We start from the raw sequence: 24998 nt of genomic DNA on the forward strand, positions 1-24998 counted from the left end.
AAATATGAGGAAGGTAGAGATATAGACACTTTTGTCCTCAGGAGAACATTTAAGACTATCACAGAGTTAAAACACTGATAGCATGGAACCATCTCTATGATATTAAATATCCCTTGAAAAACCATAATTTTACTTTTTTGATACAAACATATTATAGGTACCAGTCTAGCATTCATCAACCATGGCCAGAATCACTTTCTGGTTCATAAATGAAGTGATGAATATACACTCCTATGTGGAAAAGGAGAAAAATCTTCAACAGCTCTCCTCACTTCTATTCTCCAACCCTAAAGTAAAACCTTCCTGTGATTTCTATTTTGGTTTCTATCTTGTGTATTCCCTCTCAGTTGAGATTCTCTTAAACTGAGATCTCTTAGATTTTCCTTCCTGGACACTCTCTGAGTCTCTTTTTACTATCAGAGAAGTAATGAATTTCAGATTTAATAAAACCATATAGATTATCTAATCTAACTCATCATTTTATGAATCAAAATTAGAAGCCTAGAGATTAAAAGACTAATCCTAGATAAAACAACTAGATCATCTGTTCAGGAACTGGAGAAATCCTCGTGTTCAGTGCGTCGGAAAGCTGGCCCCACCAGCAAAGTAGACAAATGAGAGATGAGGCAGGAAAGAGAAACCCCAAAGGCACCATAAGTGAGGAGAAAAAAATGAGAAATCACACAAGGTAACATCAGCATGAAAGCAGGACAAGCTGGGAGGAGAAGGGACTGCCACTCACATCTGAGAGGTGTCTGAAAACTGAGCACTAGTAAGTTGTGGTAAGTATTTACATTCTATGAAGAAGTTTCATAACCTCCAAGCCCGAGAACACAAGGAATCAAGTATTTTCCCATTTTTATGAGTTACACGAGTTGCCCAAATAAGTGATAAATAATGACAGAGTGGGACCAGACTTATATACTCTCCTAGTTCAGGGGTTCTTTACACTACACAATACTGCAGGATTTAACTGTTTTTCTGAGGGCTTCAAGTTAGTCTCAGATCCCTTACCCTGCTAATGTTGCATTTGTTTTCTATCAGTCTCTATTTAGCAAACCCAGAATAAGAGAAGTAGAAGTACTATCTCCAACAGAAGTACAAACACAAGCATGTATTTTAAATGTTGCAGAGAAGCACATTACCTAACTGAGGGATGTCCATTTCTACACCGTCACTAAAAAGTGGTGTTTTCATCCAATATGCAGTGTCTTGTTCCTCTGGAGACACAGGGGAGCCCTGAAGCATGCCACCAAGACACCGTCCAATAAGGAGAGCAATTGTTCTTTCCAGATCTACAAGCCACACCCAGGACTGGGCTGGCTGAGGTAATGGCACACCAGCAGGATCGATCAGTTCTGGCCCTCCTGAAGACAAAATCATTAGTAACCGTGTCGTACCTGGTATTCAAGATTCTTCATTTCTATTGCAATGCAATAAGATATTGACACAAAACAACTTTACAATGCGAACAAATTATTCTGTACATATTCTCTTTACTAGGCTAATTTAAAATATATTCAGATAACTTATGCTATCAAATAAAAATTTCCTTTGTAAAGTTACTAATTTTAAGATAAAAATTAAAACAGAATTTGGCAGAATTATCCCAAAGGATTCTATTCCTACTCTTCATTATCCAGATCAGATTTCACCATAAGAATGAGTACTTGAGACAGCTCATCACCCCAAAATCAATACAAGAGCTGATCTAGTAAAACGACACTTAGTATTGTTTAATACTTTTTTTTTAAAGATTTTATTTTTTTCCTTTTTCTCCCCAAAGCCCCCCAGTACACAGTTGTATACTCTTCGCTGTGGGTCCCCCTAGCTGTGGCATGTGGGACGCCGCCCCAGCGTGGCTCGATGAGCAGTGCCATGTCCACGCCCAGGACTCGAACCAACGAAACACTGGGCCGCCTGCAGCGGAGCGCACGAACTCAACCACTCGGCCACGGGGCCAGCCCCAGTATTGTTTAATACTTTTAAGGCCTGAATTCAGAATTGTCTTTTACTAAGATCTAGACCCATGCTTTCTTATTGTACATTTGTTTTTAAAAGTTCTTCACCTCAAAAAAAAAAAAAAAAACAACTACACTTACCAATAAAGTTAAGAACAGATATCAATGAAACTGCTAAAGAAAAACAGAGAAGATCAACAAATCCAAAAACTGGTTATGTGAAAACCAACAGACAAACCACTAATAAAATTAATCCAAAAAAAATGATGCCATAAATTCAAAAACTAGGAATAAAAAAAGAGAATGTAACCACAGATACACTAGAGATTTAAAAAAACATGAGTGAATATTATGAACAATTTTATGTCAATAAATTAGAAAAATAACAAAATGGAAAAACATCAATTTCCAAAATGGATTTGAGAACAAACAAAAAGCTGGAAGAGAATAATAATGACTAAAGAAAGAAAATTAACAGCCAAAGTCTATCTACAAAAAAACACCAGGGCCAGATAGTTTTATAGATAAAGTTTTCTAAAGCTTCAAGAAGAGAGACCTCCTATCTTACATAAATTATTTCAGAGAAAAAGAATAAAAGGGAAGTTCCAAACCGATGCTATGTCAGTATAACTGTGGTAGTAAAAATGATACACGGACAGCATGAAAAGGGAAAATTATAGAAAAATATCACTTATGAACACAGATGCAGAAATCCAAAATAAAATGACACCTAACGTAATACAAACAGAGTGAATCTTAGCAAGTTCTGAGATGCTTTAGAAAAACAAGAATAATCCTAGAATGGCTCCAAAAAAGCCTAATCAACATCCTGCTACAACTGTAACCTTGATGCTCGACTTCATCTGAATCCAACTGTCACAGAACCATACAATGTTAAAGTAGGACAGGCCCTCAGGTCATCTTGTCCAACTCCAATCTTTTCAGGAGAAGAAACCAAGGCTTTCAGAAGTTATAAGGGACTTGCTCAAGATCACACAGCCAAATTACTAGCAGAGCCAAGACTAATAAAATCTAGATCCTTTTATGCCTTAGTCCAGGATTCTTTCCAATAAAACAGTGGCCTCACTTAAACTTGAAAGGTTTTTAAGATTTCAGTATTGAAACTCCTTTGATAGCCTTAGTGTAGACAAGACGTCAATGGAAAGACACGTTTATGTTTTTTAGACATGGTATTTCAAGCTATATTCAACTGAAAGTAAATTTAAGATAATATTGTATTTCATATTTTGTAACTTTGTATGGTGACAGGGAGAAAGTAGACTTATTGTGGTGATCATTTTGCAGTGTATACAAATATCGAATCATTATATTGTACACCCGAAACTAATATAAGTCAATTATACTTCAATAAAAAAAGAGTAAATTCAACTGTAATGCCTAAAATCAGAATACTATTTTACTATAAAGTAGCTAAAAAAGAAAAACACAGGAAGATAGGTTCCCAACTTCCATCTTTGACATTCAATCAGTTATCTATATATCCAACCAATACAAAATATTTTACTACCAAATAGAGATTTAAAACTAAAACTTGGGGGGCCGGCCCAGTGGCTCAGCAGTTAAGTGCGTACATTCCACTTCAGTGGCCCAGGGTTCATAGGTTCAGATCCCGGGTGTGGACATGGTACCACTTGGCAAGCCATGCTGTGGTAGGAGTCCCACATATAAAGTAGAGGAAGATGGGCACGGATGTTAGCTCAGGGCCAGGCTTCCTCAGCAAAAAGAGGAGGATTGGCAGCAGTTAGCTCAGGGCTAATCTTCCTCAAAAAACAACACTAAAAGTTGGGGCCGGCCCAGTGGCTCAGCAGTTAAGTGTGCACATTCTGCTTCTTGGCGGCCCGGGGTTCCCCGGTTTGGATCCAGGGTGCACACATGGCACCGCTTGGCAAAAGCCATGCTGTGGTAGGCATCCCACGTATAAAGTAGAGGAAGATGGGCACAGATGTTAGCTCAGGGCCAGTCTTCCTCAGCAAAAAGAGGACAATTGGCAGTAGTTAGCTCAGGGCCAATCTTCCTCAAAAAAATAAATAAACAAAAGTCTTTGCATTTAAGAAAACTTTTTAATCAAATCAATCCACTGATTGTAAAACGTGTCATTATGCTGCTGTCGGAATTATGAAACAATGCTTTCCTATCATCCATTGTAACATGTCCCAATTTCAACCATGTCAAAATTTGAAAAAAAGTCTCAGAATTAATGAATTACATTAATCACACCTGATGACCACATGAAGACCCTATTCATGACAGTTATGTACGAGCAACTTGGAGTTTTCCCATCTCAGTTGCCCACTTTAGACTGTAAGTTCTCAGAAGATAACAACCTCATCTTTTTGATTACATAGAACACCCAAGTGTCAGATATGATTTACCTGATGCATGCAAGAGGAACAACTTTTCTCCAAAGCATAACCACTCTTTTACCTTTACTTACCATGAAGAGGCCACTGTAACTCCTGGTCTTCTAAAAGAGCAGCAGCTGGCAGGAGCCTATTAAGGCAATCAAGAGGTGGCAACAAGTCGAGGAGGTAACTCAATAAAGGCCGAGCCACTGACACGGGGAGTAACAGTAGGGAGTTAACAATCTGGCAGAGCATACTGCCTGCAGCTGAGACGTATATCACATCTAGGAAGGGTAAGAAACTCAACATGGATCAATCGTTTCAAACAAACTGAAAAAAAAAAAACTAAGAAATACTATATTAGCCTACACTAATTCAATAACTCTTTTTGAACACCTACCTAGTAGCTGATGTGGTATTAGTATTTACTCACTTTCAGAAAGTGCCACCAACAGACACTGTGGGAAAGTACACATACCCTCATGCCAACAAATTCAAAAGATTACAGATGCTTCCTTTAAAACATATTATGAATTTCTCATTCACAACTTTATCTTTTTAGACTGACTCAAGAAATATTGAGTATCTACAATATATCAGGCACTGTTCTATGTGAAAGGGATATAGTCATGAACAAGGAGCTAAAAATTCCTGCCCTCATGGTGCTTACATTCTAGTGAGGGAAGCCTTTTAAGTCTTTTAAACCAAATTTACATTTTGAAAAATTACAATTACCTCAAAGCATCTGTCTTTTTATAGATAATAAAATAATAGTGGTCTTACATCAAGTTATTTTTAATATTTCATTGTATTTTGGGGCAGGGAGGCCCATTCAGAGATGAGTTCAGTTTGAACAGATTAAATTTTAAATGCCTGTGGAACAAGAAAATGAAGGTAATCTAGTAAGCAATGGTTTTAGTTTCTCAGCTTCTTTCTTTTTTCAGTGGGGGAACTTCAGAGATGAGTTGGTTTTGGATAGATATATTGAATTTTAGTTGCCTCTGGGACCACCAAGAAAAGACACCGAGCAGGTAACTAGAGAAAGGTTCTAGTGCAAAACAGGAGTTCTCAGCTAGATGCAAATATGGGAGTCAACGTGCACATGGTGGTTAAAGACAATGGGACCAGATAAGATCATTCAGGGAGAAAAGGGGGCTGAGGGCAAAATTCAGAGTATCCTAAACATTAAAGGGCATGTACAAGGAAGAGGAGCTTACAGGAATCGACTGAAAAAGAGTAATCACAGAGATAGGAGTAAAAATAGGACTGTGACTACTGAAGCAAGAAAAAAGAAAGCATTTCAAGAAGGAAAGAACACTGGCAAATACTGAGGAAAGGTAAAGAAACAGCAGATAAAAATCTCACTTCGTGCCATTTAAAATTAATCTTTTTGAGTAGTTATCATCCAATGCCTTTAAATTAGGCCTCTGTCACACCAATTAGCATCTTTTAAGATTAATGGGATCAATCGCTCTTACCATCACCCCCAAACCAAGATCAAAGAGATCTTCAATAGGAAGCAGATTCAAGATCATTTCTCTTCCACTCAGAGGTTTCAGGCTCTCTTAAGGCTTTGGAAAGGCTAAGGACTCTTGCTTTACAACCACTGATTAAATTTGAAATCCAGTACCAAACACACCTCTTAATTTTTCTCCAACGCTGCCATTCCAAGGACTTTCTTTGAGCAAATTTGCAGAACGTGAATAAATATCTGTGGCATGAGGCAACAAGAGCTGAAGATGTTTATGAAGCAATGCCACACTGCTTGAGTTCTGAGGGAAAAAAGTTCCTAAATTACTCTTCAAAAGATTCAAGGTACCAAAAAATATCATGGCTTACCTACATTATCTGAGTTTTGAGGTCCGTGAGAGATTACCAAGAAAGGCAAAGAATCACATACCTCACTAATGTTATTGATATGGCAAAATGCCAGCAGCTGTTTCTGCAGTGAACACAGCAGTTCATGAAGATGAGCAGGCTGACTGTTCTCTGAAGACGATGTTCCAAGTAGAAATTTATCACTATTCTTTTCTAGCTCTCCAAATGCTTGATCCTAAAATGATACATAAATGAAGATTACATTTGAAGTGTTTGAAAATGAAAGTAATGTTCTACCATAATGATTTTGATTTAAGAAGCCAATGTCTTCTTTCTCTCCTTATCAATCTTTAAATCTTTGCTATGTTGTTGTTAGCTACTTAGACTAGATGGTAAGATTTATCAAGCAATTTCAATTTGTCTTTCCATTAAAAAAAAGTAATACATGTTTCACCACAGAAACTTTGAAAATATGAAAAATAGTACAATACTCAAAGACAACATATTTCAACATTTTAATGCTATTGCTTTCTAGACCTCCTGTGTAAAGGCTTTATTTTCACATGCTTGTGAATTTCTAAAAACACAATTCTTAGAAATTAAATTTGTTTCTGATTACAAGAGAAGTGAGTGGACTAAAGAGACGTAACAACTAAATACAATGTGTGATCCTGGATTTGGGCAGGGGGGTGGGGGTCACCACAAAGGACATTATTGGGACAACTGTAGAAATCTGAATATGGACTGTATATTAGATAACAGTTCTGTATCAATGTTAAATTTCCTGAATTCGATAATTGTTCTGTTGTTATGTAGGAGAATATTCTTCTTCTTAAGAAAGACAGGCTCAGTGCTTAGGAATAGCCAGCATGACATCTGCAACTTATTCTCAAAATTATTTAGAATAAAAGAGAGAGAGAGAAAGCAAATTTGACTGAAGAGTACAGGGCAGTTCTTTGAATGATTCTTGTAACTCCTGTGTAAGTTTTCAATTATTTCAAGTTACAAATATTTTTTTTAAAAAACGAAATGCTCAGTATAAAAAATTTAGAAAATCTGATTAAACAAAAGGGGGAACAAATACCAAAATGCCAAAAAAAAAAAAAATTAGAAAATACCAAAACTACATTAAAAAAAAGTTAAGGGGTCAGCCCCGTGGCCAAGTGGTTAAGTTCCCACGCTCTGCTTCATCAGCCCAGGGTTTTGCCAGTTCAGATCCTGGGCGCAGACATGGCACTGCTCATCAAGCCATGCTGCAGCGGCATCCCACATGCCACAACTAGAAGGACCCACAACTAAAAATATACAACTATGTACCCGGGGGCTTTGGGGAGAAAAAGGAAAAATAAAATCTTTAAAAAAAAAAAAAGGTAAAATCACCATTTAGCCAACTACCTAAAGAAAACTAATAATATTTTTTGGTGTATTTCCTTTCCTGACTTTTTTTCATAATACCGCATATTCTATTTTCAGTCTTCCCTTTTCCAACAGATTCACAAATATCTTCTATGTTTTCATAAACCATGTGTACATAAAATTTAAGTCATATAATATTCCATTAAGCATATACACTGTAATTTATCTAACCATTCCCCTATTTTTAGATATTGCAGCTATTTCCAATTTTTATTTCTTATAAATGATATGATGAATATATTTATGCATAAAATATGGTCTATGTTTACAATATGCAAGAGAGAGTCTCAGAACATTCTAAGGCCCTTGCTATATGAGTTCCATTATAAGATGCCAAACAAGCACTGCTAGAGATGGAATGTTTCTGTCCCCTCAACATCCTATGTTGAAACCTAATCCTAATGTGGTGGTATGTGGAGGTGGGACCTTTGGGAGGTGATTAGGTCATGAGGGCTCTGCCCTCATGAATGGAATCAGCGCCCTTATAAAAGAGAGCCCAGAGAGCTCCCTTGTGTGAGGACACAGCAAGAAGGCAGCCACCTCAGAACCAGGAAGTGGGCACCACTGAATCTGCCAGCACCTTGATCTCGGACTTTCTGTCCCCATAACTGTGAGAAGTAAATTTGTGTTGTTTATAAGCCACCCAGTCTATAGTATTTTGTTATAATAGCCCAAACAAACTAAGACAAGCACCATTGTTTTAAAATCTTAGAACGTGACAAATTTGGTTTAAACCACATCAGAAACAAACAATATTTATGATTTTGGCCCCAAAGCAGTTAGTATTTTATTTCCATTTCCATAAATATACACATCTACCTCAGCCCTAATAACACAAGAAAGGCACTACTTTAATGCAGCATAAATGTCCCTTACAAGTTTGGAAAAAATTTTCAGTCAATAATAAATGGATATACCATAACACTGTTCCCATTCCATTTGCAGCCAAATGTCAGATCAAATCTACATCCTTAAATCTGAAAGAACATAATTCTATAGAAACAACTGTCACTCTAACTTAGCCAGAACCTTTTAATGTAGGCAGAAAAGAACACTAAGACTTGTATGGAAGAAAAAGAATATACAGATCCAACGCTGAAGAGGTGTAGGAAATAATATGAAATGATAAACAATTCAAAGTTAAGTCTCACAGTACACTTTGACTCTAAACATTGCTGAAAGGTGTGCAGTTATAATTACATAGTTAGATGGGGTTATTGGGGCAAAACTTCCCAGAATAGTCAAGTCTTAAAGAAGTCACAGATTGGTAGACAGACAGAGCAAGCAGGAGATAGGTGTGCCATGCACATGAGCTCAAATGAGAGTGGTATGTAAGCCGAATGACGAAGGGTCTGAGGGGGTTCTAATTTAATACAATGAGGTTATTTAATACAACAAGGTTATTCCAGCAGTAAGATGCTAAGAGACTAGCAACAGTGACAACAGCTACAACATTGCTATTAGCATTGGGTCATGATGGCCTGAGCTAGAACCCCAGAAATGGAAAGAAAAAAAGAGATGAATCTAAGAAACAGCAAAGAATAAGAATTAATGGCATCCTATTACGGGGAAAGCTATTGTGCCCATTGTCTTCTCTCCTACTGACCAGCTTATTCTTAGTCAGTACCAACCACATTCTTTAATTATAAGACTGTATCTGTAAGGTTGATCCCTTCCTCATTATTCTTCTCTTGCAAAATGTTGTTGACTATTTTTATCTGTTTATTCTTGTACATTAACACCAGAAAACTTTGGTAAAATTCTAAAATAAACCTCTGGAAGTGTCAGTTACAAGTCACTTGGCACCCACAATATTTCAGAAGATCTAACATGTTTTCCCCTCTTTGGGGGAGTGGAGTCTAGAGTTTTATTTATTACATTAGTGTTTAAATGTCAAAATATCTTGACCTGAAGCAGTCCCTGCCCTCTTCAAAATAAACTCCTAGCTTTATTCTTTTTTTCACTACAAAGAAAAAGAGGAACTTACTGTATAAAATCCTAAATTTCTTAAGAGAGTCTTCATCAAAATTTCAGCCAGATGGGTGTCTGGATGGCAGCTCTGAGTGCCATAAGGTTGATCAGACAGGTTTCCGTAGCCAGTACACACAGAGGAGAGGTCAGCAGCATCAGAGGGTGCGCTATAGCCAAGTAAGGAAGCTACATGGGTATGATCTTGCAAACTTGTTAGAATGATATCCAGTTGCATTCTCTAAAGAAAAATGTTTCCAGCAATGAAACAGGAACAAATAAATAATTAGCTTAAAGTGCACTAGAAAAGAAAAAAAGGATCCTAGAAAAAAAAACTGTACTAATAATACTAACCAATCCACTCAATATCCTCATAAACAATAATCTTTTAGGAAATGTGTAATCAAAACAAGAACTATCCTATTATTATTATTATTTGGAAAAATGCAACTTATAGCATTTTATTCCATCCTTTACTATAATACCTAAAACTCTAAGCTAAAATGACATACTCTGCATAATGACTTTAGCACTGCAAGTAAAGAGGAATAGGAAATGTCAACAGACAAATTATGCTATGCATACATTCTTCTAAAAATTATCAATGACACTATTTATTCTAATGTTTAAGATAAATCACTTGAAATCCAAACAATGCAAAATATTTATTGGAAAGCATCTGTGGATATTATATTGCCGGTAAGCACCACTTTTTCCCTCAAATCGATAACTCTACAATTGATTATTCTTACTTGGTTAAGAAAAATATAATTAATGTATACCAGACATTAAAAATGGAAAGAATAAGCATATGCATATCATCAAATACTTTTTCATAAGAGTAATCTTCTTTTACTTTTTATATAAGCAATTTCAAAGAAAGTTCTGGGCATGGAACCAGAAGTAGCACATGCCCTTTATTTCAACTCAGCATACTACAAATAAACTAAAAGGTCTGTAGTTTGACAGTGTAAGCAACACTGGAAAAATTAGTCATAATTTTAATAATCGGCCCCAAATCATTTAATAAATTATCACTTGCTTCACCTTCATTAGAAATCTGGGAACTCGTCCAGCAGAAAACATTAAATACTAGGATTTACCAGACCCATCAAATTAAGTATTATTCCATAAACACATAGCAATTGATAAGTTTTATTTCCCACTCAGTCTATTTTTTTGTATGATATTACTGATTTATTTAGATACTACGCAAAGGCTCACCTGTCCTTTAGATAAACTTTCCCACCTATCAGGTCCTTGGGGTAAAAGAGAATGAAGTAATTCCATACGTTCTCTTAATGGAGGTAACAGCATGGTTGCTCCCACTGACAGAGTTTCAATTACCACCTGATATCAAAAAAGAAAAGTAGATTTATTGGCCTGGTTCTTATTTTTTTAATAGAAATATATGAAAAATAAATTCACTATTAGGATCATGGAAGTCTAAAGAAGGCGGATCATAAAAGTCTAAAAGAGGTGGTATGTCAAAAAAGAAAGCATGCAAGTCCTTCTTTAGATGTCTTTAAGAAAACTAGAATACATATTTTGGATTTGCCATTAAATAGCTAATCACCACCCAACAAAAATTTAGCGTTGAGTCTACAATACTGGGTCCGGTAACGTTCTTTGCAAAGTGCTGTGGATGCAGAAATAAACAAGACAGACACAAGCCCTACTTTCATAAGCATATACTCTAGTAGGAAAGAGAAATCTTCAGCAAGTAATTGTAAATGTGAAAGGAGTCACAAAGGGAAAGTAAAAGGAAGTGCAAACTTCAGTGAGCACACACATACAAAGGCAATTTACATGGCCTATTAGCTCATGGAACATCTCCCTGAGGATTAGGCATTTCAGTTAAGAATTAAAAAATGAGCAGGACTTAGCCAGACAAAGATCCAGGTAGCAAAAACAGCATAAAGAATAGCTGTATTATCTTAGGCCACATAACTTCTCTGGATCATAGCTTCTTTATTAGCAAAATGAGGGTAGTGGACTAGAAAAAAGAAACAAAGATTAAGGACAAGAGCCCTTATAAATTAAAAATATGATAGAAGAAACAAAAAATCTCAATAGAAGGGTTAGAATTTAAAATTAAATTTCTCATAAAGTAGAGGGAAAAAAGATGGAAAACAGGAAAGAAAACAGAAGAAAATTAAGAGGACTTATCCAGGACATCTAGTATCCCTAAAATAAGGAGTTCCAGAGAGACAGAAAACAATGAAGAGGAAATCAACAATATATTTCAAGATAATATCTTAAAACTGAAGTCTAAGAGTTTCCAAATTAAAAGGGTCCAACCAAGTATACACCACAGTAGATAAAATCAGAACCACATTAGTTCATATCATTTTGAAGAGCGAGAACACAAAGGACAAGTAGAACTTGCTACAGAATCTAGACAGAGAAACAGATTTCCATACAAAGAATCAAAAATTTGAACAGCATTGATTTTCTGAGTAACAACATTGAAAGCTAGAAGATGACAACTTTATAATTCATATGGGAAAATGATTTCCCATTAGAATTCTATGCTTCAACTTTTCACGAAGATACTCAATTCGCAAACTATTTACGTGTGAGTATATTCTCAAAGAATGTATGTTCTATCTACTCTCTATCAGAAGCTACTGATGGATGTAAAAATCCAGAAGACACCATCTTAACCAAGTGTTCAAGGTCAAAGTCTCCAGTAATAAGATACATGAATATCATGAACTGCACAATATGATGTACTGAAAACATATCACCATTTCTGCGGTATTCTTGTCAAAAATGCATAACCTCAGCACAATCATGAGAAAACAATAGAGATATTCAATAAGATAAGTGACCAGTACTCATCAAGTGTCCAAGTCATGAAAGATAAGGAAAGAATGAGGAATTGTTCCCGAGTGCAGGAGACTAAGGAGAAAAAACAATTAAAGCAATACGGGATCCCAAATAGAACCCTGGAAAAGAAAAAGGACATTAGTGGAAAACTGATAAAATTTCTTAAAAAGTGTTTAGTTTAACAGTATTAAACCAATGTTAATTTTTGACTTTGATAATTGTACTGTGGTTATGTAAGACATTAACATTAGGGGAAGCTGGTGAGAAATACATGAAAATTCTATTATTTATGCAACCTTTCCTTAAGTTTACAATTGATTCAAAATAAAGCATTAAAAAAGAAACACAAGAAACAACAGCAACAGTGATTGCTGCAAACAAATAAATTACTAGAAGTTTCAGGGATAAGGAAAGAGGATCAGAAATAGCCCTCAACAGAAACAGCCCTATACACATCCTGGGAGAATCCATCTCCTAAGGACTCTCCTAAGATGGAGCAGCTACCAAGGAGAATAAACAATTCTAAAGATAACTTTTTAAAAGTTTACTCTCCTTATCTTATTCCTGTGCTTTTCAACCTTTTTTAAAATATTACACTAGTACACCTACAACTAATATAATATTGTACATCAACTGTACCTCAAGAAAAAGAAATAAATCCAAAATAAAATAAAATATTATACCACCTCATTCCTCATGAATATTAAATCGTCAAAGTTCCCATTCACCACCTGGTTAATATTCCTTCTACCGACATTTCAAGGATATGTCCCTTTAGTTGAAAAATCACTGTATCTTTTTTGCTTTTTTTTATTTACATGTAATTCACAGCATAAAATTCACCTTTTGAAAGTATAAAATTCAGTGGCTTTTAGTATATTCATAGAGTTGTGCAAACATCACCACTAATTTTAGAATATCTTCATCACTCCAAAAAGAAATTCTGTGCCCATTAAGCAGTCACTCCCCATCTCTCCATCCCCCAAAGCCCTGACAACCAACTAATCTGCTTTCTGGCTCTATGGATTGCCTACTCTGCACATTTCATATATACGGAATCATACACTATGTGGGCTTTTGTGTCTGGCTTCTTTCACTTAGCCTGTTTACAAGGTTCGGTCAGGTTGTAGCATGTATTAGTACTTCATTCCTTTTTATGACTGAGTAATATTACACTGATGGGCACACCACACTTTTGTTCATCCATTCATCACTTGACAGACATTGTGTGTTTCCACTTTTTGGCTATTATGAATAATACTGCTATGAACATTAATGTACAAGTTTTTGTAGGGACATATGTTTTTGATTCTCTTGGATATAGAACTAGGTGTGGAATTGCTGCATTATACAGTAACTCATGTTTAACTATTTAAGGAATTATCTGTTTTCCAAAGCAGCTGCATCATTTTACATTGCCACCAACAATGTATGAGGGTTCCAATTTCTTTACATCCTCATCAACACTTCCTGTTCTCAGTCTTTTTGATTATAGCTCTTTAGTGGGCATGAAGCAGTATCCCATTGTGGTTTTGTTTTGCATTTGCCTAATGACTACTGAGGTTGAAGCATTTTTTCATATGCTTATTGGCCATATGTGTATCTTCTTTGGAGATGCGTCTACTAAGATTCTTTGCTCATTTTTTAAATTGGGTTGTCTCTTTTATTGTTGAGTTCTAAGGATCCTTTCCATATTCTGGAAACTAGAATCTTATCATATATATAGTTTACATTTATTTCTCCCATCCTGTGAGATGGATTTTCATTTTCTTAATGTCCCTTGAAGCATAAATGTTTTTAATTTTGATGAAGTCAAATTTATCTCTTTTTTCTTTGGCTGTTTGTGCTTTGGGCGTCATATTTAAGAAACCATTACCTGATCCAAGGTCATAAAGATGATGGATGAGGGGATGAGAAAAATATGGTATAAACACACAACAGAAGATTATTCAGTCTTAAAAAGGAAGGAAATTCTGATACGCTACAACATGGATGAACCTTGAACACATTATGCTAAGTGAAATAAGTCAGTCACAAAAAGACAGTGTATGATTCCACTTAAATGACAGACTGTCAAAATCATAAAGACAGAAAGTAGAATGGTGGTTGCCAGGGGCTGGAGGGAGGGGAGAATGAGGAGTTACTGTTTAATGGGTATAGATTTTCAATTTTGTAAGATGAAAAGAGCTACAGAGACAGATGCTGGTGATGGTTGTACATCATGACTGTATTTAATATCACTGAACCATACACTCAAAAATTGTTACGATGGTAAGTCTTATATGTATTTTACCATAATAAAAAATAAAACTGGGTCCTTGTCCTCAAAAATTCATCTTCTGGTAGAAAAGACAGATGTGTTTGTAAATAGACAACTATAATACAATGTGATGCAATGAGAACATATACAAGAGAAACCTTACCTAGTAGGAGAGCAGGGAATGAAAGGTTTCTCAGAGATGACATCTGATCTTCGTCTTAAAGGATGAGCTAAGCAAAAACATTTACTCCCACCAGGAAGTGGGGGAAAGACATGGTTTGAGATATAGATTCACGAGTCCTATACTCTTACCTCTTGGATTTCATCTGGGACCGTCGAGTCCATCAGTCTGAAGAGCAAATTTCTAAGTGGACCTGCCTGTCTCCCAAGAATGCTGGTAGCTACCCCTCCCGCAAGTGCAAGAGCAAGGTGATTTGAAAGCAGCTTCAGGCACAGCTTAAGGAAATTGTGGTGTTCCCTGAAACCAAATAAACTGCTGTGAAATTCTGGAACACAAAACAGTATGTACTATCCAGTTTGGATCACATTTTTTCTCTTTAAAAATTTTGTCACATTATGACCAACAATAATTTTTAAAACATGATTCATGAAATTATGGATAACTTTTCCTAAAGGTTATTTTCAATAAGTACCTAAGTTTAGTTCTTCTTTAGATTATCAAGAAGCTTCATATAATTGATGGGGAAATCATACAGGAAAGATAAGGCAAAATTCAAAACGAGCAATTAATAGACATATGCACACACACAAACAGACATACATATAACATACCTTGATGAAGGGAAAGGGAGTGGTGGAATTTCACTGTTTATTTTATCACAGTATCGCTCAAGAAAAGAACGCAGGTGTGAGAAGGTACTCTCTTCAAGATCTACACAATAAGGTCGGTGCCATGCAACAACTTGTCTAGAAAAAAGCACACAACGATCATGAAACAGCCTTAACATGAAATTTTTACATGATCAAAAACAAAAATTAAGCCACTACTAAAGGTGAAAGATTCCAAGATACATAGAAGACCTTCTTGATTATGAAGGTGATAAAACTCTTCATTTTAGCAACTGAGGAAAACCAAGAATTTGCCATCCCTAGAATTGTTCAAGAAGAAAATATACAACCACCACCTGTTTTGGAAGGTTTGGATATTCACTCACCTGAGGGCAGAGGGCTGAGCCACAAAATCTGCTGCAGCTCTTTCTGGTTCTAAGGGTCTATAAACTGTATATTTCAAATTAAGAAAAATAGCCTGACTAAATAGAGTGATATACTGAAATCTATTCAAAGAAAACTCTTTTGAAGATTTTCAAGATCTTGGGAACCAACTATCTACATATAAAGTGACAAATTGCAGATTTAACACATAGCAAACTATTTATATACAACTTATTATATTTTTGGCTTTTGTTTTGAAGGGTAATTATCTATAAATGTTTTTAATTGGTTAGAAAGTCATAATAAATCCCATCTGAATCAACGGTCTAGAAAGAAAATACAATACATTCTAAGTTGTAAATTAGCCCACATGTATCTGAAAATATCTGAAACCACCCCAAAATTCCTTAAAATTCAGTCTCCTAATATTGGCTAAAAATCACCTACCTGATTATCTAAGGCAATAAGGTTATTACTTTAGGAAAAAGCTAAATTGCTGCAAAAAGTAAATTCCTTTATTTAAAAGTATGGCCACTGCCTTTTTTCAAAAAACTAACCAGATAAAGGGCATTGAGTTTAGTCAACTGTTCAAATCAATAAAGCTAGTTCTGATTTTGAATAATTTAACTTTTCTGGATATGCAGAAACTTGATTTTTAAAATCAGTATCTGGAGACAGAGAAGAAATTCAAAATGTTTGGAAATATCTTAATACAAGGTCTATCTTCTTGCTTATGAAACATTCCTAACTTCAACAGTCAAATGGAAAGAAATCTAGATGTCATTTCTATGAAAGTAAAAAATCAATACTATAAATATTCAGAAGGGCATTTTATGAACAAAGTAGTTATTTGTGTTTCTGCTGTTATTAAAACACAAGATTTTTTTTTTGGAGGAAGATTAGCCCTGAGCTAACTACTATCAATCCTCCTCTTTTTGCTGAGGAAGACTGGCCCTGAGCTAACATCTGTGCCCATCTTCCTCTACTTTATACGTGGGATGCCTACCACAGCATGGCTTTTGCCAAGTGGTGCCATGTCTGCACCTGAGATCCAAACCGGGGAACCCCAGGCCGCTGAGAAGTAGAAAGTGCGAACTTAACCGCTGGGCCACTGGGCCGACCCCAAAACACAATTTTTAAACATGGGCACTCTTACCTGTCCCTAGGAAGAGCAGTCCATGCTAGACTATGTGATGTTCCAGCAGAGATCTGCTGAATAGCTATGCCATCTAAGCCACTCACTTTCTTTGGTTTAGTAATAGGACCTGTGGAATTTCCTTGGCCACACTGCCCCATTGAGTTATTGCCCCAGGCATAAACTTCATTGTCTAAAAACAAAACATAAAAAACAAAAGAAAAGCCAAATTTAAATGTAACATATTTATGGAAGGTGATACATATGGAAGGTGATGTCATGTGGCGCATAACAACGTTTCAGTCAATGACCAACTACATAGGCAATGGTAGTCCCCTAAGATAGTACCACATAGCCCAGGTGTGTAGTAGGCTATACCATCTAGGTTTGTGTAAGTACACTCTGTGATGTTCACACAACGATGAAATCACCTAATGACACGTTTCTCAGAACGTATCCCTGTTGTTAACTGGCACATGATGATAATTAATACTATTTCTTTAAAAACAAATCACCTTACCATGAGAAAGAGCCAAACAATGACTGTCTCCAATAGAAATATCAACTATTCTTGTGGCAGCCAGTTCTTCAATAAGCTTGGGTCTCAAAGCAGTAGCTTCGGAAGAACCACAACCCAGACAAGCTCCACAACCCCAAGCATAGACCTGAAATAAACAGAAATACACTACACATAATATCCTGAGATATGGGTTGATGAATTAAGTTGTTTAGAAATAAACATCATCTGTTAAACAACAGTGTGGCTTAACACTAAATAATAACACTCTGTTGTTTAAAATATTTACTGGTTTGATTAAAGACTTTCATAGTGATTTATTTTGTTGTTTTTAAACATTCATTGCACAGGCAGACAAGCAGCTAGCTGAAAAGAAAAATAATTGGTCACAGAAAAAAATGGAAGGATCTTCTGAGAGATTCTGCCAAAGCTACTAATCGGCCTGCAATAAGTTATATTTGCCCAATCTTAGCAGCTTGGAAATACTGTTGCTATCTTAAAACTTCTCCTTTACATGTTTTTCACTCTGAAAGTCTCAACAAATATTTCTTGGCTGATTACACCAAGGTGTGATCACATAAAATAAATTATATAAATCACAAAACTGATGTTTATGATTTAATTAAAAACTACCTCTCTTCATTGTTATAACAACTTTATCATTTACAAAGAGGGCCATGTGAAGCAGTAATCAAGGCAATTCTCTTTGAACATCTTCACTTTTGACTAATACTAAAACAATCACTGACTGATTTAAGATGCTTGGGGGAAAGGTGAGGTGAAGAAAAGAGGAAGACAAAAGGATAAATAATGCCAATTTGGCAACCCAAAATCAAAACAATCAGCAAACTGAACGACTTTTTTCCCTTTAATGGGTTTTGGTAATGTAGAGACTCTTATCTGTATGCCACCAAGTTTGGGAATGTTTTTTGTCTTGCAATTATTTCAGGAAAGACAATTGAGAGGTTAAACCTCTTCAACAAAAAATAAAGAGCAAATACTTCTATCAGTTGCTAGAGAACTTACTTAAGACAAGCATAGAATGGAGCAAAATTACAGTATAGTAAAGGCATATGTTAAGAACTAAAGACAAAATGAAAAAATATACTGTCAAAGAAACTGAAAATCTCCTATATCACTTATCAAGTACAATATAGCACTATCACTAAATAAGACCCACATAGCTAGAGTCTGCACTTGCAGTGTTCCTTTGGTTGAATACCAGATGAAGAAATACGTGGCTTGCATTTAGGGACCTTGTTGTATAAAAAAATACATACATTTTTTTTTCTTATTTTGTTTAATTATTGGTCATTTCATGTGGATACATTTGCAAATGTCTACTATTTTGACCACAATGCATTTAATTGGTGGGCTATAATGTAACTACCATTTTTAACACTGATGATATAAGACAGTGACTTAAAAATTAAGTATCTCGGTTTTTTGTGCTGAAAACAGCAAAGAACTTGTTGGCGTCCTTGTAGGTCAGGAGGATGCAGTCCCGAAGGATTGATGCCTGGTCCTTACCCAGTGGCAAGACAAAAAAAATACACACTATATTTTTAAACATAAGAATCACACTTAACGTGGTGGGAAGTTAGCACTGAAGGGGCCTGCGGAGACTGAAATGGACTGAAGGAAAGCAGATGTTTACCTTCATTGTATGCTCAGCAAGAATAATGGTGACCAGAACCACCCTTACCATTTCAAAGTATTTCCCTCTCTCTCACTTTATTTTTTTCTAAGTATATATATTTGATTTTAGGACACAAGGCATTCCAGTCTCTCAAAAAGTAGTTAAATTATATGCTAATTTCAGCTTTGCTGCTCATCTTGTGAATTAGTCAAAAAACATTTTATACCACTGCCTGGCACATAACAGATTCCTATATGTGAGACAATGAGTAGTCAGCTCACTTTTTCACTGTCATCACTGATGGTTATAAGGGGGAAATTATTGTCAGTCTATCACCATACCTGGACCCTTTCCATCACCAACAAACAGAGGGAAGTTAAAATACGCATGTAGAAGTTCCAAAGTTTATAAAGCGAGTATAAAGTTCTGACTATCCTAAACCTGACTACCCTTTTTCAGAAACACCTAATCCTCTCAGATTATTTTCCATATGGAAATGTTCTCCTTACCATCTCTTTTAATCACCTTCTAGTCTTCTTAGTTCCTATCACTGGTTCCAGCAAAATCTATTCTCACTTTCCCCCACCATCCACAGTTTTTAAGAAAAAGTTTAAGGAGTGCTAAATGCTAAAAGGTTTTATAAAACCATCTTAATACAAAGCACAGGAAGCTGGGGGCAGGTTTTCCTGGGTCATAAAGGCCAGGTCAGAAAATCTAGTTCCTTCTCAGACATTCTACTTCTTCAAATAGGAGAAAATATTTCATTTCAGTAGACTGCCTTTAAAATATATTTTTTAACTTTACAATTTAAATATGATTACTATTCCTTAGCCATCTAATCCTCTGAAATACTCTAAGCTTTTTATGTTCAACCCTTAGTCCTACCTGTCCTGTTGATGTCAAAGCAAGAGAAGATTGGCTCCCAGCACAAACTTTGCGAATGAACATTCCTTGTAAAGCTTCAATAACTTTAGGTTTATACACTCTGTTAGTATCACCATGGCCAAGTTTGCCTATAAAAACAAACACATTTAAGTTAAACAATTTACTTGTTTTAAAGAACCTCTTATTTTTTTTCTAAGTATTTAAGTAGAAAAATATCACTCATCTTTCCATCTCTAATAGGACAGTTTCTGACAGCAGAGGACATTAACAAATGAGTATTTTTGCTACAAGATAGAAACAACCCACAACCAATAGTGTTCTGAATCATAATTTCAAGCAATTAGAATCACTTTAAGAGAGACATGGAAAATTATCTTCCTGTCTTTCTCCCCTTTTATGTTCATATTTCTAACTTTAAATTTGCTGATATAATAAACAGGTCCTATATAAGAGTAAGCTTTGTTTTTAATTTTTGAAAAAATTCAATAGTTCATGAAATACAAAACTTGGCAAACCACTAAAGAAGAAAAACAAATGACCAATAACATATAAATTCAGTCTCACTAAGAATCAAGGAAACACAAATTAAATGATACCATTTTCATTGTCGAAATTATTTTAAAAATTGTCTTAATTTTAATACCCAGTGTTGTTGAGGGATATGGAGAAGTGAGCATTCTCACATTGCTGATAGGAAGGACTAAGTAGAGTGGACAAAGATTTAGTCATTCATTGTGTCATTTTTAATACTGAAAAAAATTAGAAACCGTCTAGGTACTCAACAATAATAAAATGGTTTTATAAGTTGTGTTATAATCACAAGAAAGAATACTTTGAGCCATTTAAAAGAAAATTGTAGAGTCATGTTTGTAAATTTTCTCTACAAAAAATTGTAGAGAAAGATATTTACAAAATACTATTCGATAAAAACCAGCAGGTTATAAAATAATATCTATGATATATGTCTGCTTTGTTTTTTAAAAGAAATCTACATAGAAATATATGTATACACTTGTATAAATGCATATATATTTACATGTCTATCTACCAAAGTTTTAACAATGGTTATAGCAACATTTGTAGGAATAGATCATTTTAATCTTTTAAATTTCTGCTCATCTGTATTTGAGCTTTTCTGCAACAGGCAATGTCCTATAGAAATAAAAAATAAATTTTTTTAAAAACTCAAGAAAAAAAGGCCAAGGCTACCAATAAGTAATTTTTACATACCATTGTCTCCTCCTCCAAAAGACCATACAGTTCTCCCATCTTTAGATAAAGCAATAGTATGTGAACTGCCACAAGAAACCTCTCCCACATTGCTAATGTCTTTTACTAAAGTTGGAATGTTACGGCTATTACTGTCACCGTGACCTTGGATAAAACACAAACAACAACAAAGAAATAATGTTAATTCTTCTTCTTTAGGTCATTACTTCACAGGTGGAATAAACATTACAAGTTAATAATAGAATTGAGTTTTTTTTAAGTGCAATTAAATATGAAAAACAGAATCATTTCCACTATGTTCTCATTCAATCTTCTAGGCTGCTTCCAAACTGAGGCATCCAGTTTCTTCAATGAATCATTAGAACATTCTATTTATGCTCCTCTCACAGTACTTATCTAATTCTGTCTAGTATCATGCTCACGGCAACTTGTTTTTACTACCCGTTAAATTATATACTTCAGGATCACGATGGTATCTTTCTTATCCCTGAAATCCCACAGTGCCTGCTCATAATAGGCGCTCAGGAAATACTTGCTAGATGTAATTACATCTTAAATTTCAGGACCAGAATCTAGGTATTCTCTATACAAAATTATCTTTCTCTGAACTTAAAACTAACAAATGATAGTCTTTGGCCTATTAATCCAGTCTCACTGCTTCTCAGTAACCGTCATCATTTCCATTTTTCTGTGAAGTAACTTCAATTTTTTAAAAATCTTACCTAATCTTCCAAAGTCTCCTTCGCCCCATGTGTATAATTCCCCATCCTCTGTGACAGCAGCACTATGTCTGTATCCAGCTGACACACAAACAACTACCTGCATTGCACACAAAGCACACAAAGTAAATTTCATGACCACGAAGATGCTAAAACACATAGTTCACATTTGACCCTATACACAGAGACTTAGAGATACTAATATTCATAACTCATCCAGGAATTGCCATGTACAGTTGTGGAGGTTGCGTCCAGGACAAGGGTGCCCGGCTTAAGGGTGCTGAAATATACCCTATGCTCTGTTTGCCAAGCAATGAATGCTGGCTTCCACCCAAAGGAGAGGATAACTTTTCTTAATTCACACAAAGGCACTGTAAAGGCTAGCAGGGGCCCCCAAAACATCAATCTAGTCACTTGCAAGAATATTATATCACCAACCAAGTCTTTGCTCAAAGAGTTGGAGGGGGCTGAACACTCACGGAGCAATGAAAAATTTTTAAATATAATGTTAACATAAAACCTCCCATCCTGGCTAATCAAGAAAAACTCATTAAATAACAGGGATAACTCTCAAAAACACACTATTATCAATGCAGATATATCTAAGCAGTTTATATAAACTTACATTAATTAAACTCCTGATAGTATCGCTTTACTCTCAAGTAGCTGTACAGTTGATGAGCAGAATCAGAGGAATAAGGGTATACATAGCAACATCACTCATACCTTTTAACACTGATCAAAACCACTGACTACTGAAAAAACATAGAAAAAATATCTGCACTAACAACTCCATGTCTTTTTAATCTACAAAATTTAGAACTCACTTTAGAAAATTCAAAATTTAGATTCAATTAAAAATACTGAGCACTTAATACATTCTAGATAATATGCTAAGAACTTCTGAAATTTTTATGTGTAAATTATTAATTTACTTTATGGGACATTTTTCCTTCATGACATTCATACTAAGTTATTTTTAATTGGCAATGTTTCCATTATAAAATGGAATATTAAAAGGAATATAAGTAAAGGAAATTCAAAAGAATTGGAATTAAGGAAGAAAGAAGGTGCCAGAAAGACTAGGAAAATACAATTTCAAATAGTAATCATATGCAGTTCCTTAAAGCCCCATATTCAACATCTTATCAAGTGTCCCCTGATGTTGTGAAGTGGAATGTTCTAAGGCTCACTGTTTTGGGGTTGATATCGAAGTTAAAATACTGAAAGTTATAATAAAGTAAAATTCATTTGATAGACAACCTTCTCAGACAAATTACTATTAAGGAAAAGTGTCCCACTTGTAATTCTCGTATAAAATTAAAATTTAAACTTTAAAAGATTTTTATATGAGAAAATTTTCATGGAAAGAATGCAATCTTATAATAGAGGAACCCATATAATTGCACATAATTTTAAGTTTAGGAAAATATCTTCACTTCTTTAAAGAAAGGTAAAATAAAAATAAGAAGAGGGAATCTAGGTTCAGTTTCTAATGGTGTCAATTATTTGTGTGTGACCTTGGGCAAGTTATTTAACCACTCTAAATGCCTCACTTAGATTTCTGATAACATGCCACCTCCTCTGAGAGAACCCTCTGACTTCATTATCTAATAGCACATCCCACCCAAGTTAGTACCTATTACATTACTCAATTTTTTCTTTACTATTATTCAAAATTATTTTACATGTCTGTTTACTTATTTATTATCTCTATCCCACAGATTAAAGCTCTATGAGAGCAAGGATCTTGTCAGTTTTGTTCACTGCTATATGTCTAATGCCTAAAACAATGCCTGGCAGTTGGAAGTTGCTAAATAAATACTTGTTGAATTGCTGATTCTCAGTTTCCTTATCTGTGAAATGAGAATAATAACTACCTTAACAAGGTTGTTTTAAGAATTAAAATTAAATAATGTATGAGAAAGTGTTTGTAAACCATAAAGCAAATATACAAAAGATAACCCAAAGGGTTGGATGGGGGCAACTCAGAAAAAATACATCAAAATCTGAAAGATATTGTCAGTTATAGCACCAGCGCATCTAATTATTTTTAAACCCAAAAAAAAGCACATACCTTCCCCTGCAGAGGGCCCTGAATAAGTTTGGGATATTTCTGTGTTGAACTGTTTCCATGTCCCAGTTTCCCATAATCACCATCTCCCCAACTGAAGACTTCTCCTTCCGTCGTAAAAGCTAAAGTATGACCATCAGATCCTTTAGAAGACGAAACCTTTTTAATGGATCTATGAGGCTCAAATGTTAACTTCTTCAAAGTAGACTGGTTATTAGAATCTCCAAGGCCCAGTCTCCCATAGCTGCCTTTACCACAAGCTCTGACAGAGCCATCCGTAGAAATGACAAAAGTACAGTATTGTCCAGCTTCAATCTACAAGCAAACAAACAGAATCATAAATATAAAATGGTTCTGTGAGAATCAAAGTATAATATTTAAGGCTGGTTTTATCAAAGAGGCTCAAAGGAAGTCTTTTAAAGCAGAATATGGCATGACCCTCCACAGAGATTAAGGAGTAAACAGAAAATTAAGAAAACTATAAATGGCCTTTTCATGTTGACTTTACTGTTGAGCTCAAATTAATGTCTACTGTACCTTTTGAGGTTATCTACCCAGTCGTGGTTCAAAGAAACAACAAAGCAAAATGTGTTAGCCGCCTCTTGTAACTGGTGAAGGGCAAAAATAAAATTTTCCTATAAATTCCTTTAAGTCCATTATGGCAAGAACCATATAAAATATATTCTAGGGGCCAGCCCACGGCCAAGTGGTTAAGTTCACGCACTCCACTTCAGCGGGCCAGGGTTTCGCTGGTTCAGATCCTGGGCGCAGATATGGCACCGCACGTTGGGTCATGCTGGGTGGTATCCCACATACCACAACTAGAAGGACCTACAACTAGAATATACAATTACGTACTGGGGGGCTTGGGGCAGAAGAAGAAGAAAAAGAAATAAAAGAGAGAAGATTGGCAACAGATGTTAGTTCAGGTGCCAATCTTTAAAAAAAAAAAAAGGAGCCAGCCCAGTGGCACAGCGGTTAAGTTTGCACGTTCCACTTCTCGGCAGC

The 24998-nt window shown here is 35.4% G+C and overlaps 1 protein-coding gene across 9 annotated transcripts in view; it reads right to left on the minus strand.

Moving 5' to 3' along the window:
• The window catches only part of HERC1 (HECT and RLD domain containing E3 ubiquitin protein ligase family member 1), a 203187-nt gene that overhangs the window by 114321 nt on the left and 63868 nt on the right, over positions 1-24998 (minus strand). For all 9 annotated transcript variants that reach the window (XM_046651305.1, XM_046651293.1, XM_046651268.1 and 6 more), the window contains exons 5-18: positions 23994-24305; positions 21920-22016; positions 21198-21341; positions 19968-20095; positions 17447-17591; positions 16948-17119; positions 15411-15545; positions 14931-15096; positions 10751-10876; positions 9546-9767; positions 6225-6377; positions 5964-6096; positions 4417-4608; positions 1146-1367 (exon numbers count right to left, since the gene is read on the minus strand). In XM_046651305.1, the coding sequence (XP_046507261.1) occupies positions 1146-1367; positions 4417-4608; positions 5964-6096; positions 6225-6377; positions 9546-9767; positions 10751-10876; positions 14931-15096; positions 15411-15545; positions 16948-17119; positions 17447-17591; positions 19968-20095; positions 21198-21341; positions 21920-22016; positions 23994-24305 (2347 nt within the window). The remainder of the gene's footprint in view (positions 1-1145; positions 1368-4416; positions 4609-5963; positions 6097-6224; positions 6378-9545; positions 9768-10750; positions 10877-14930; positions 15097-15410; positions 15546-16947; positions 17120-17446; positions 17592-19967; positions 20096-21197; positions 21342-21919; positions 22017-23993; positions 24306-24998) is intronic.

Source organism: Equus quagga, chromosome 2 (genome assembly GCF_021613505.1).
Source record: "Equus quagga isolate Etosha38 chromosome 2, UCLA_HA_Equagga_1.0, whole genome shotgun sequence".
NCBI classification, from domain to species: Eukaryota; Metazoa; Chordata; class Mammalia; order Perissodactyla; family Equidae; genus Equus; species Equus quagga.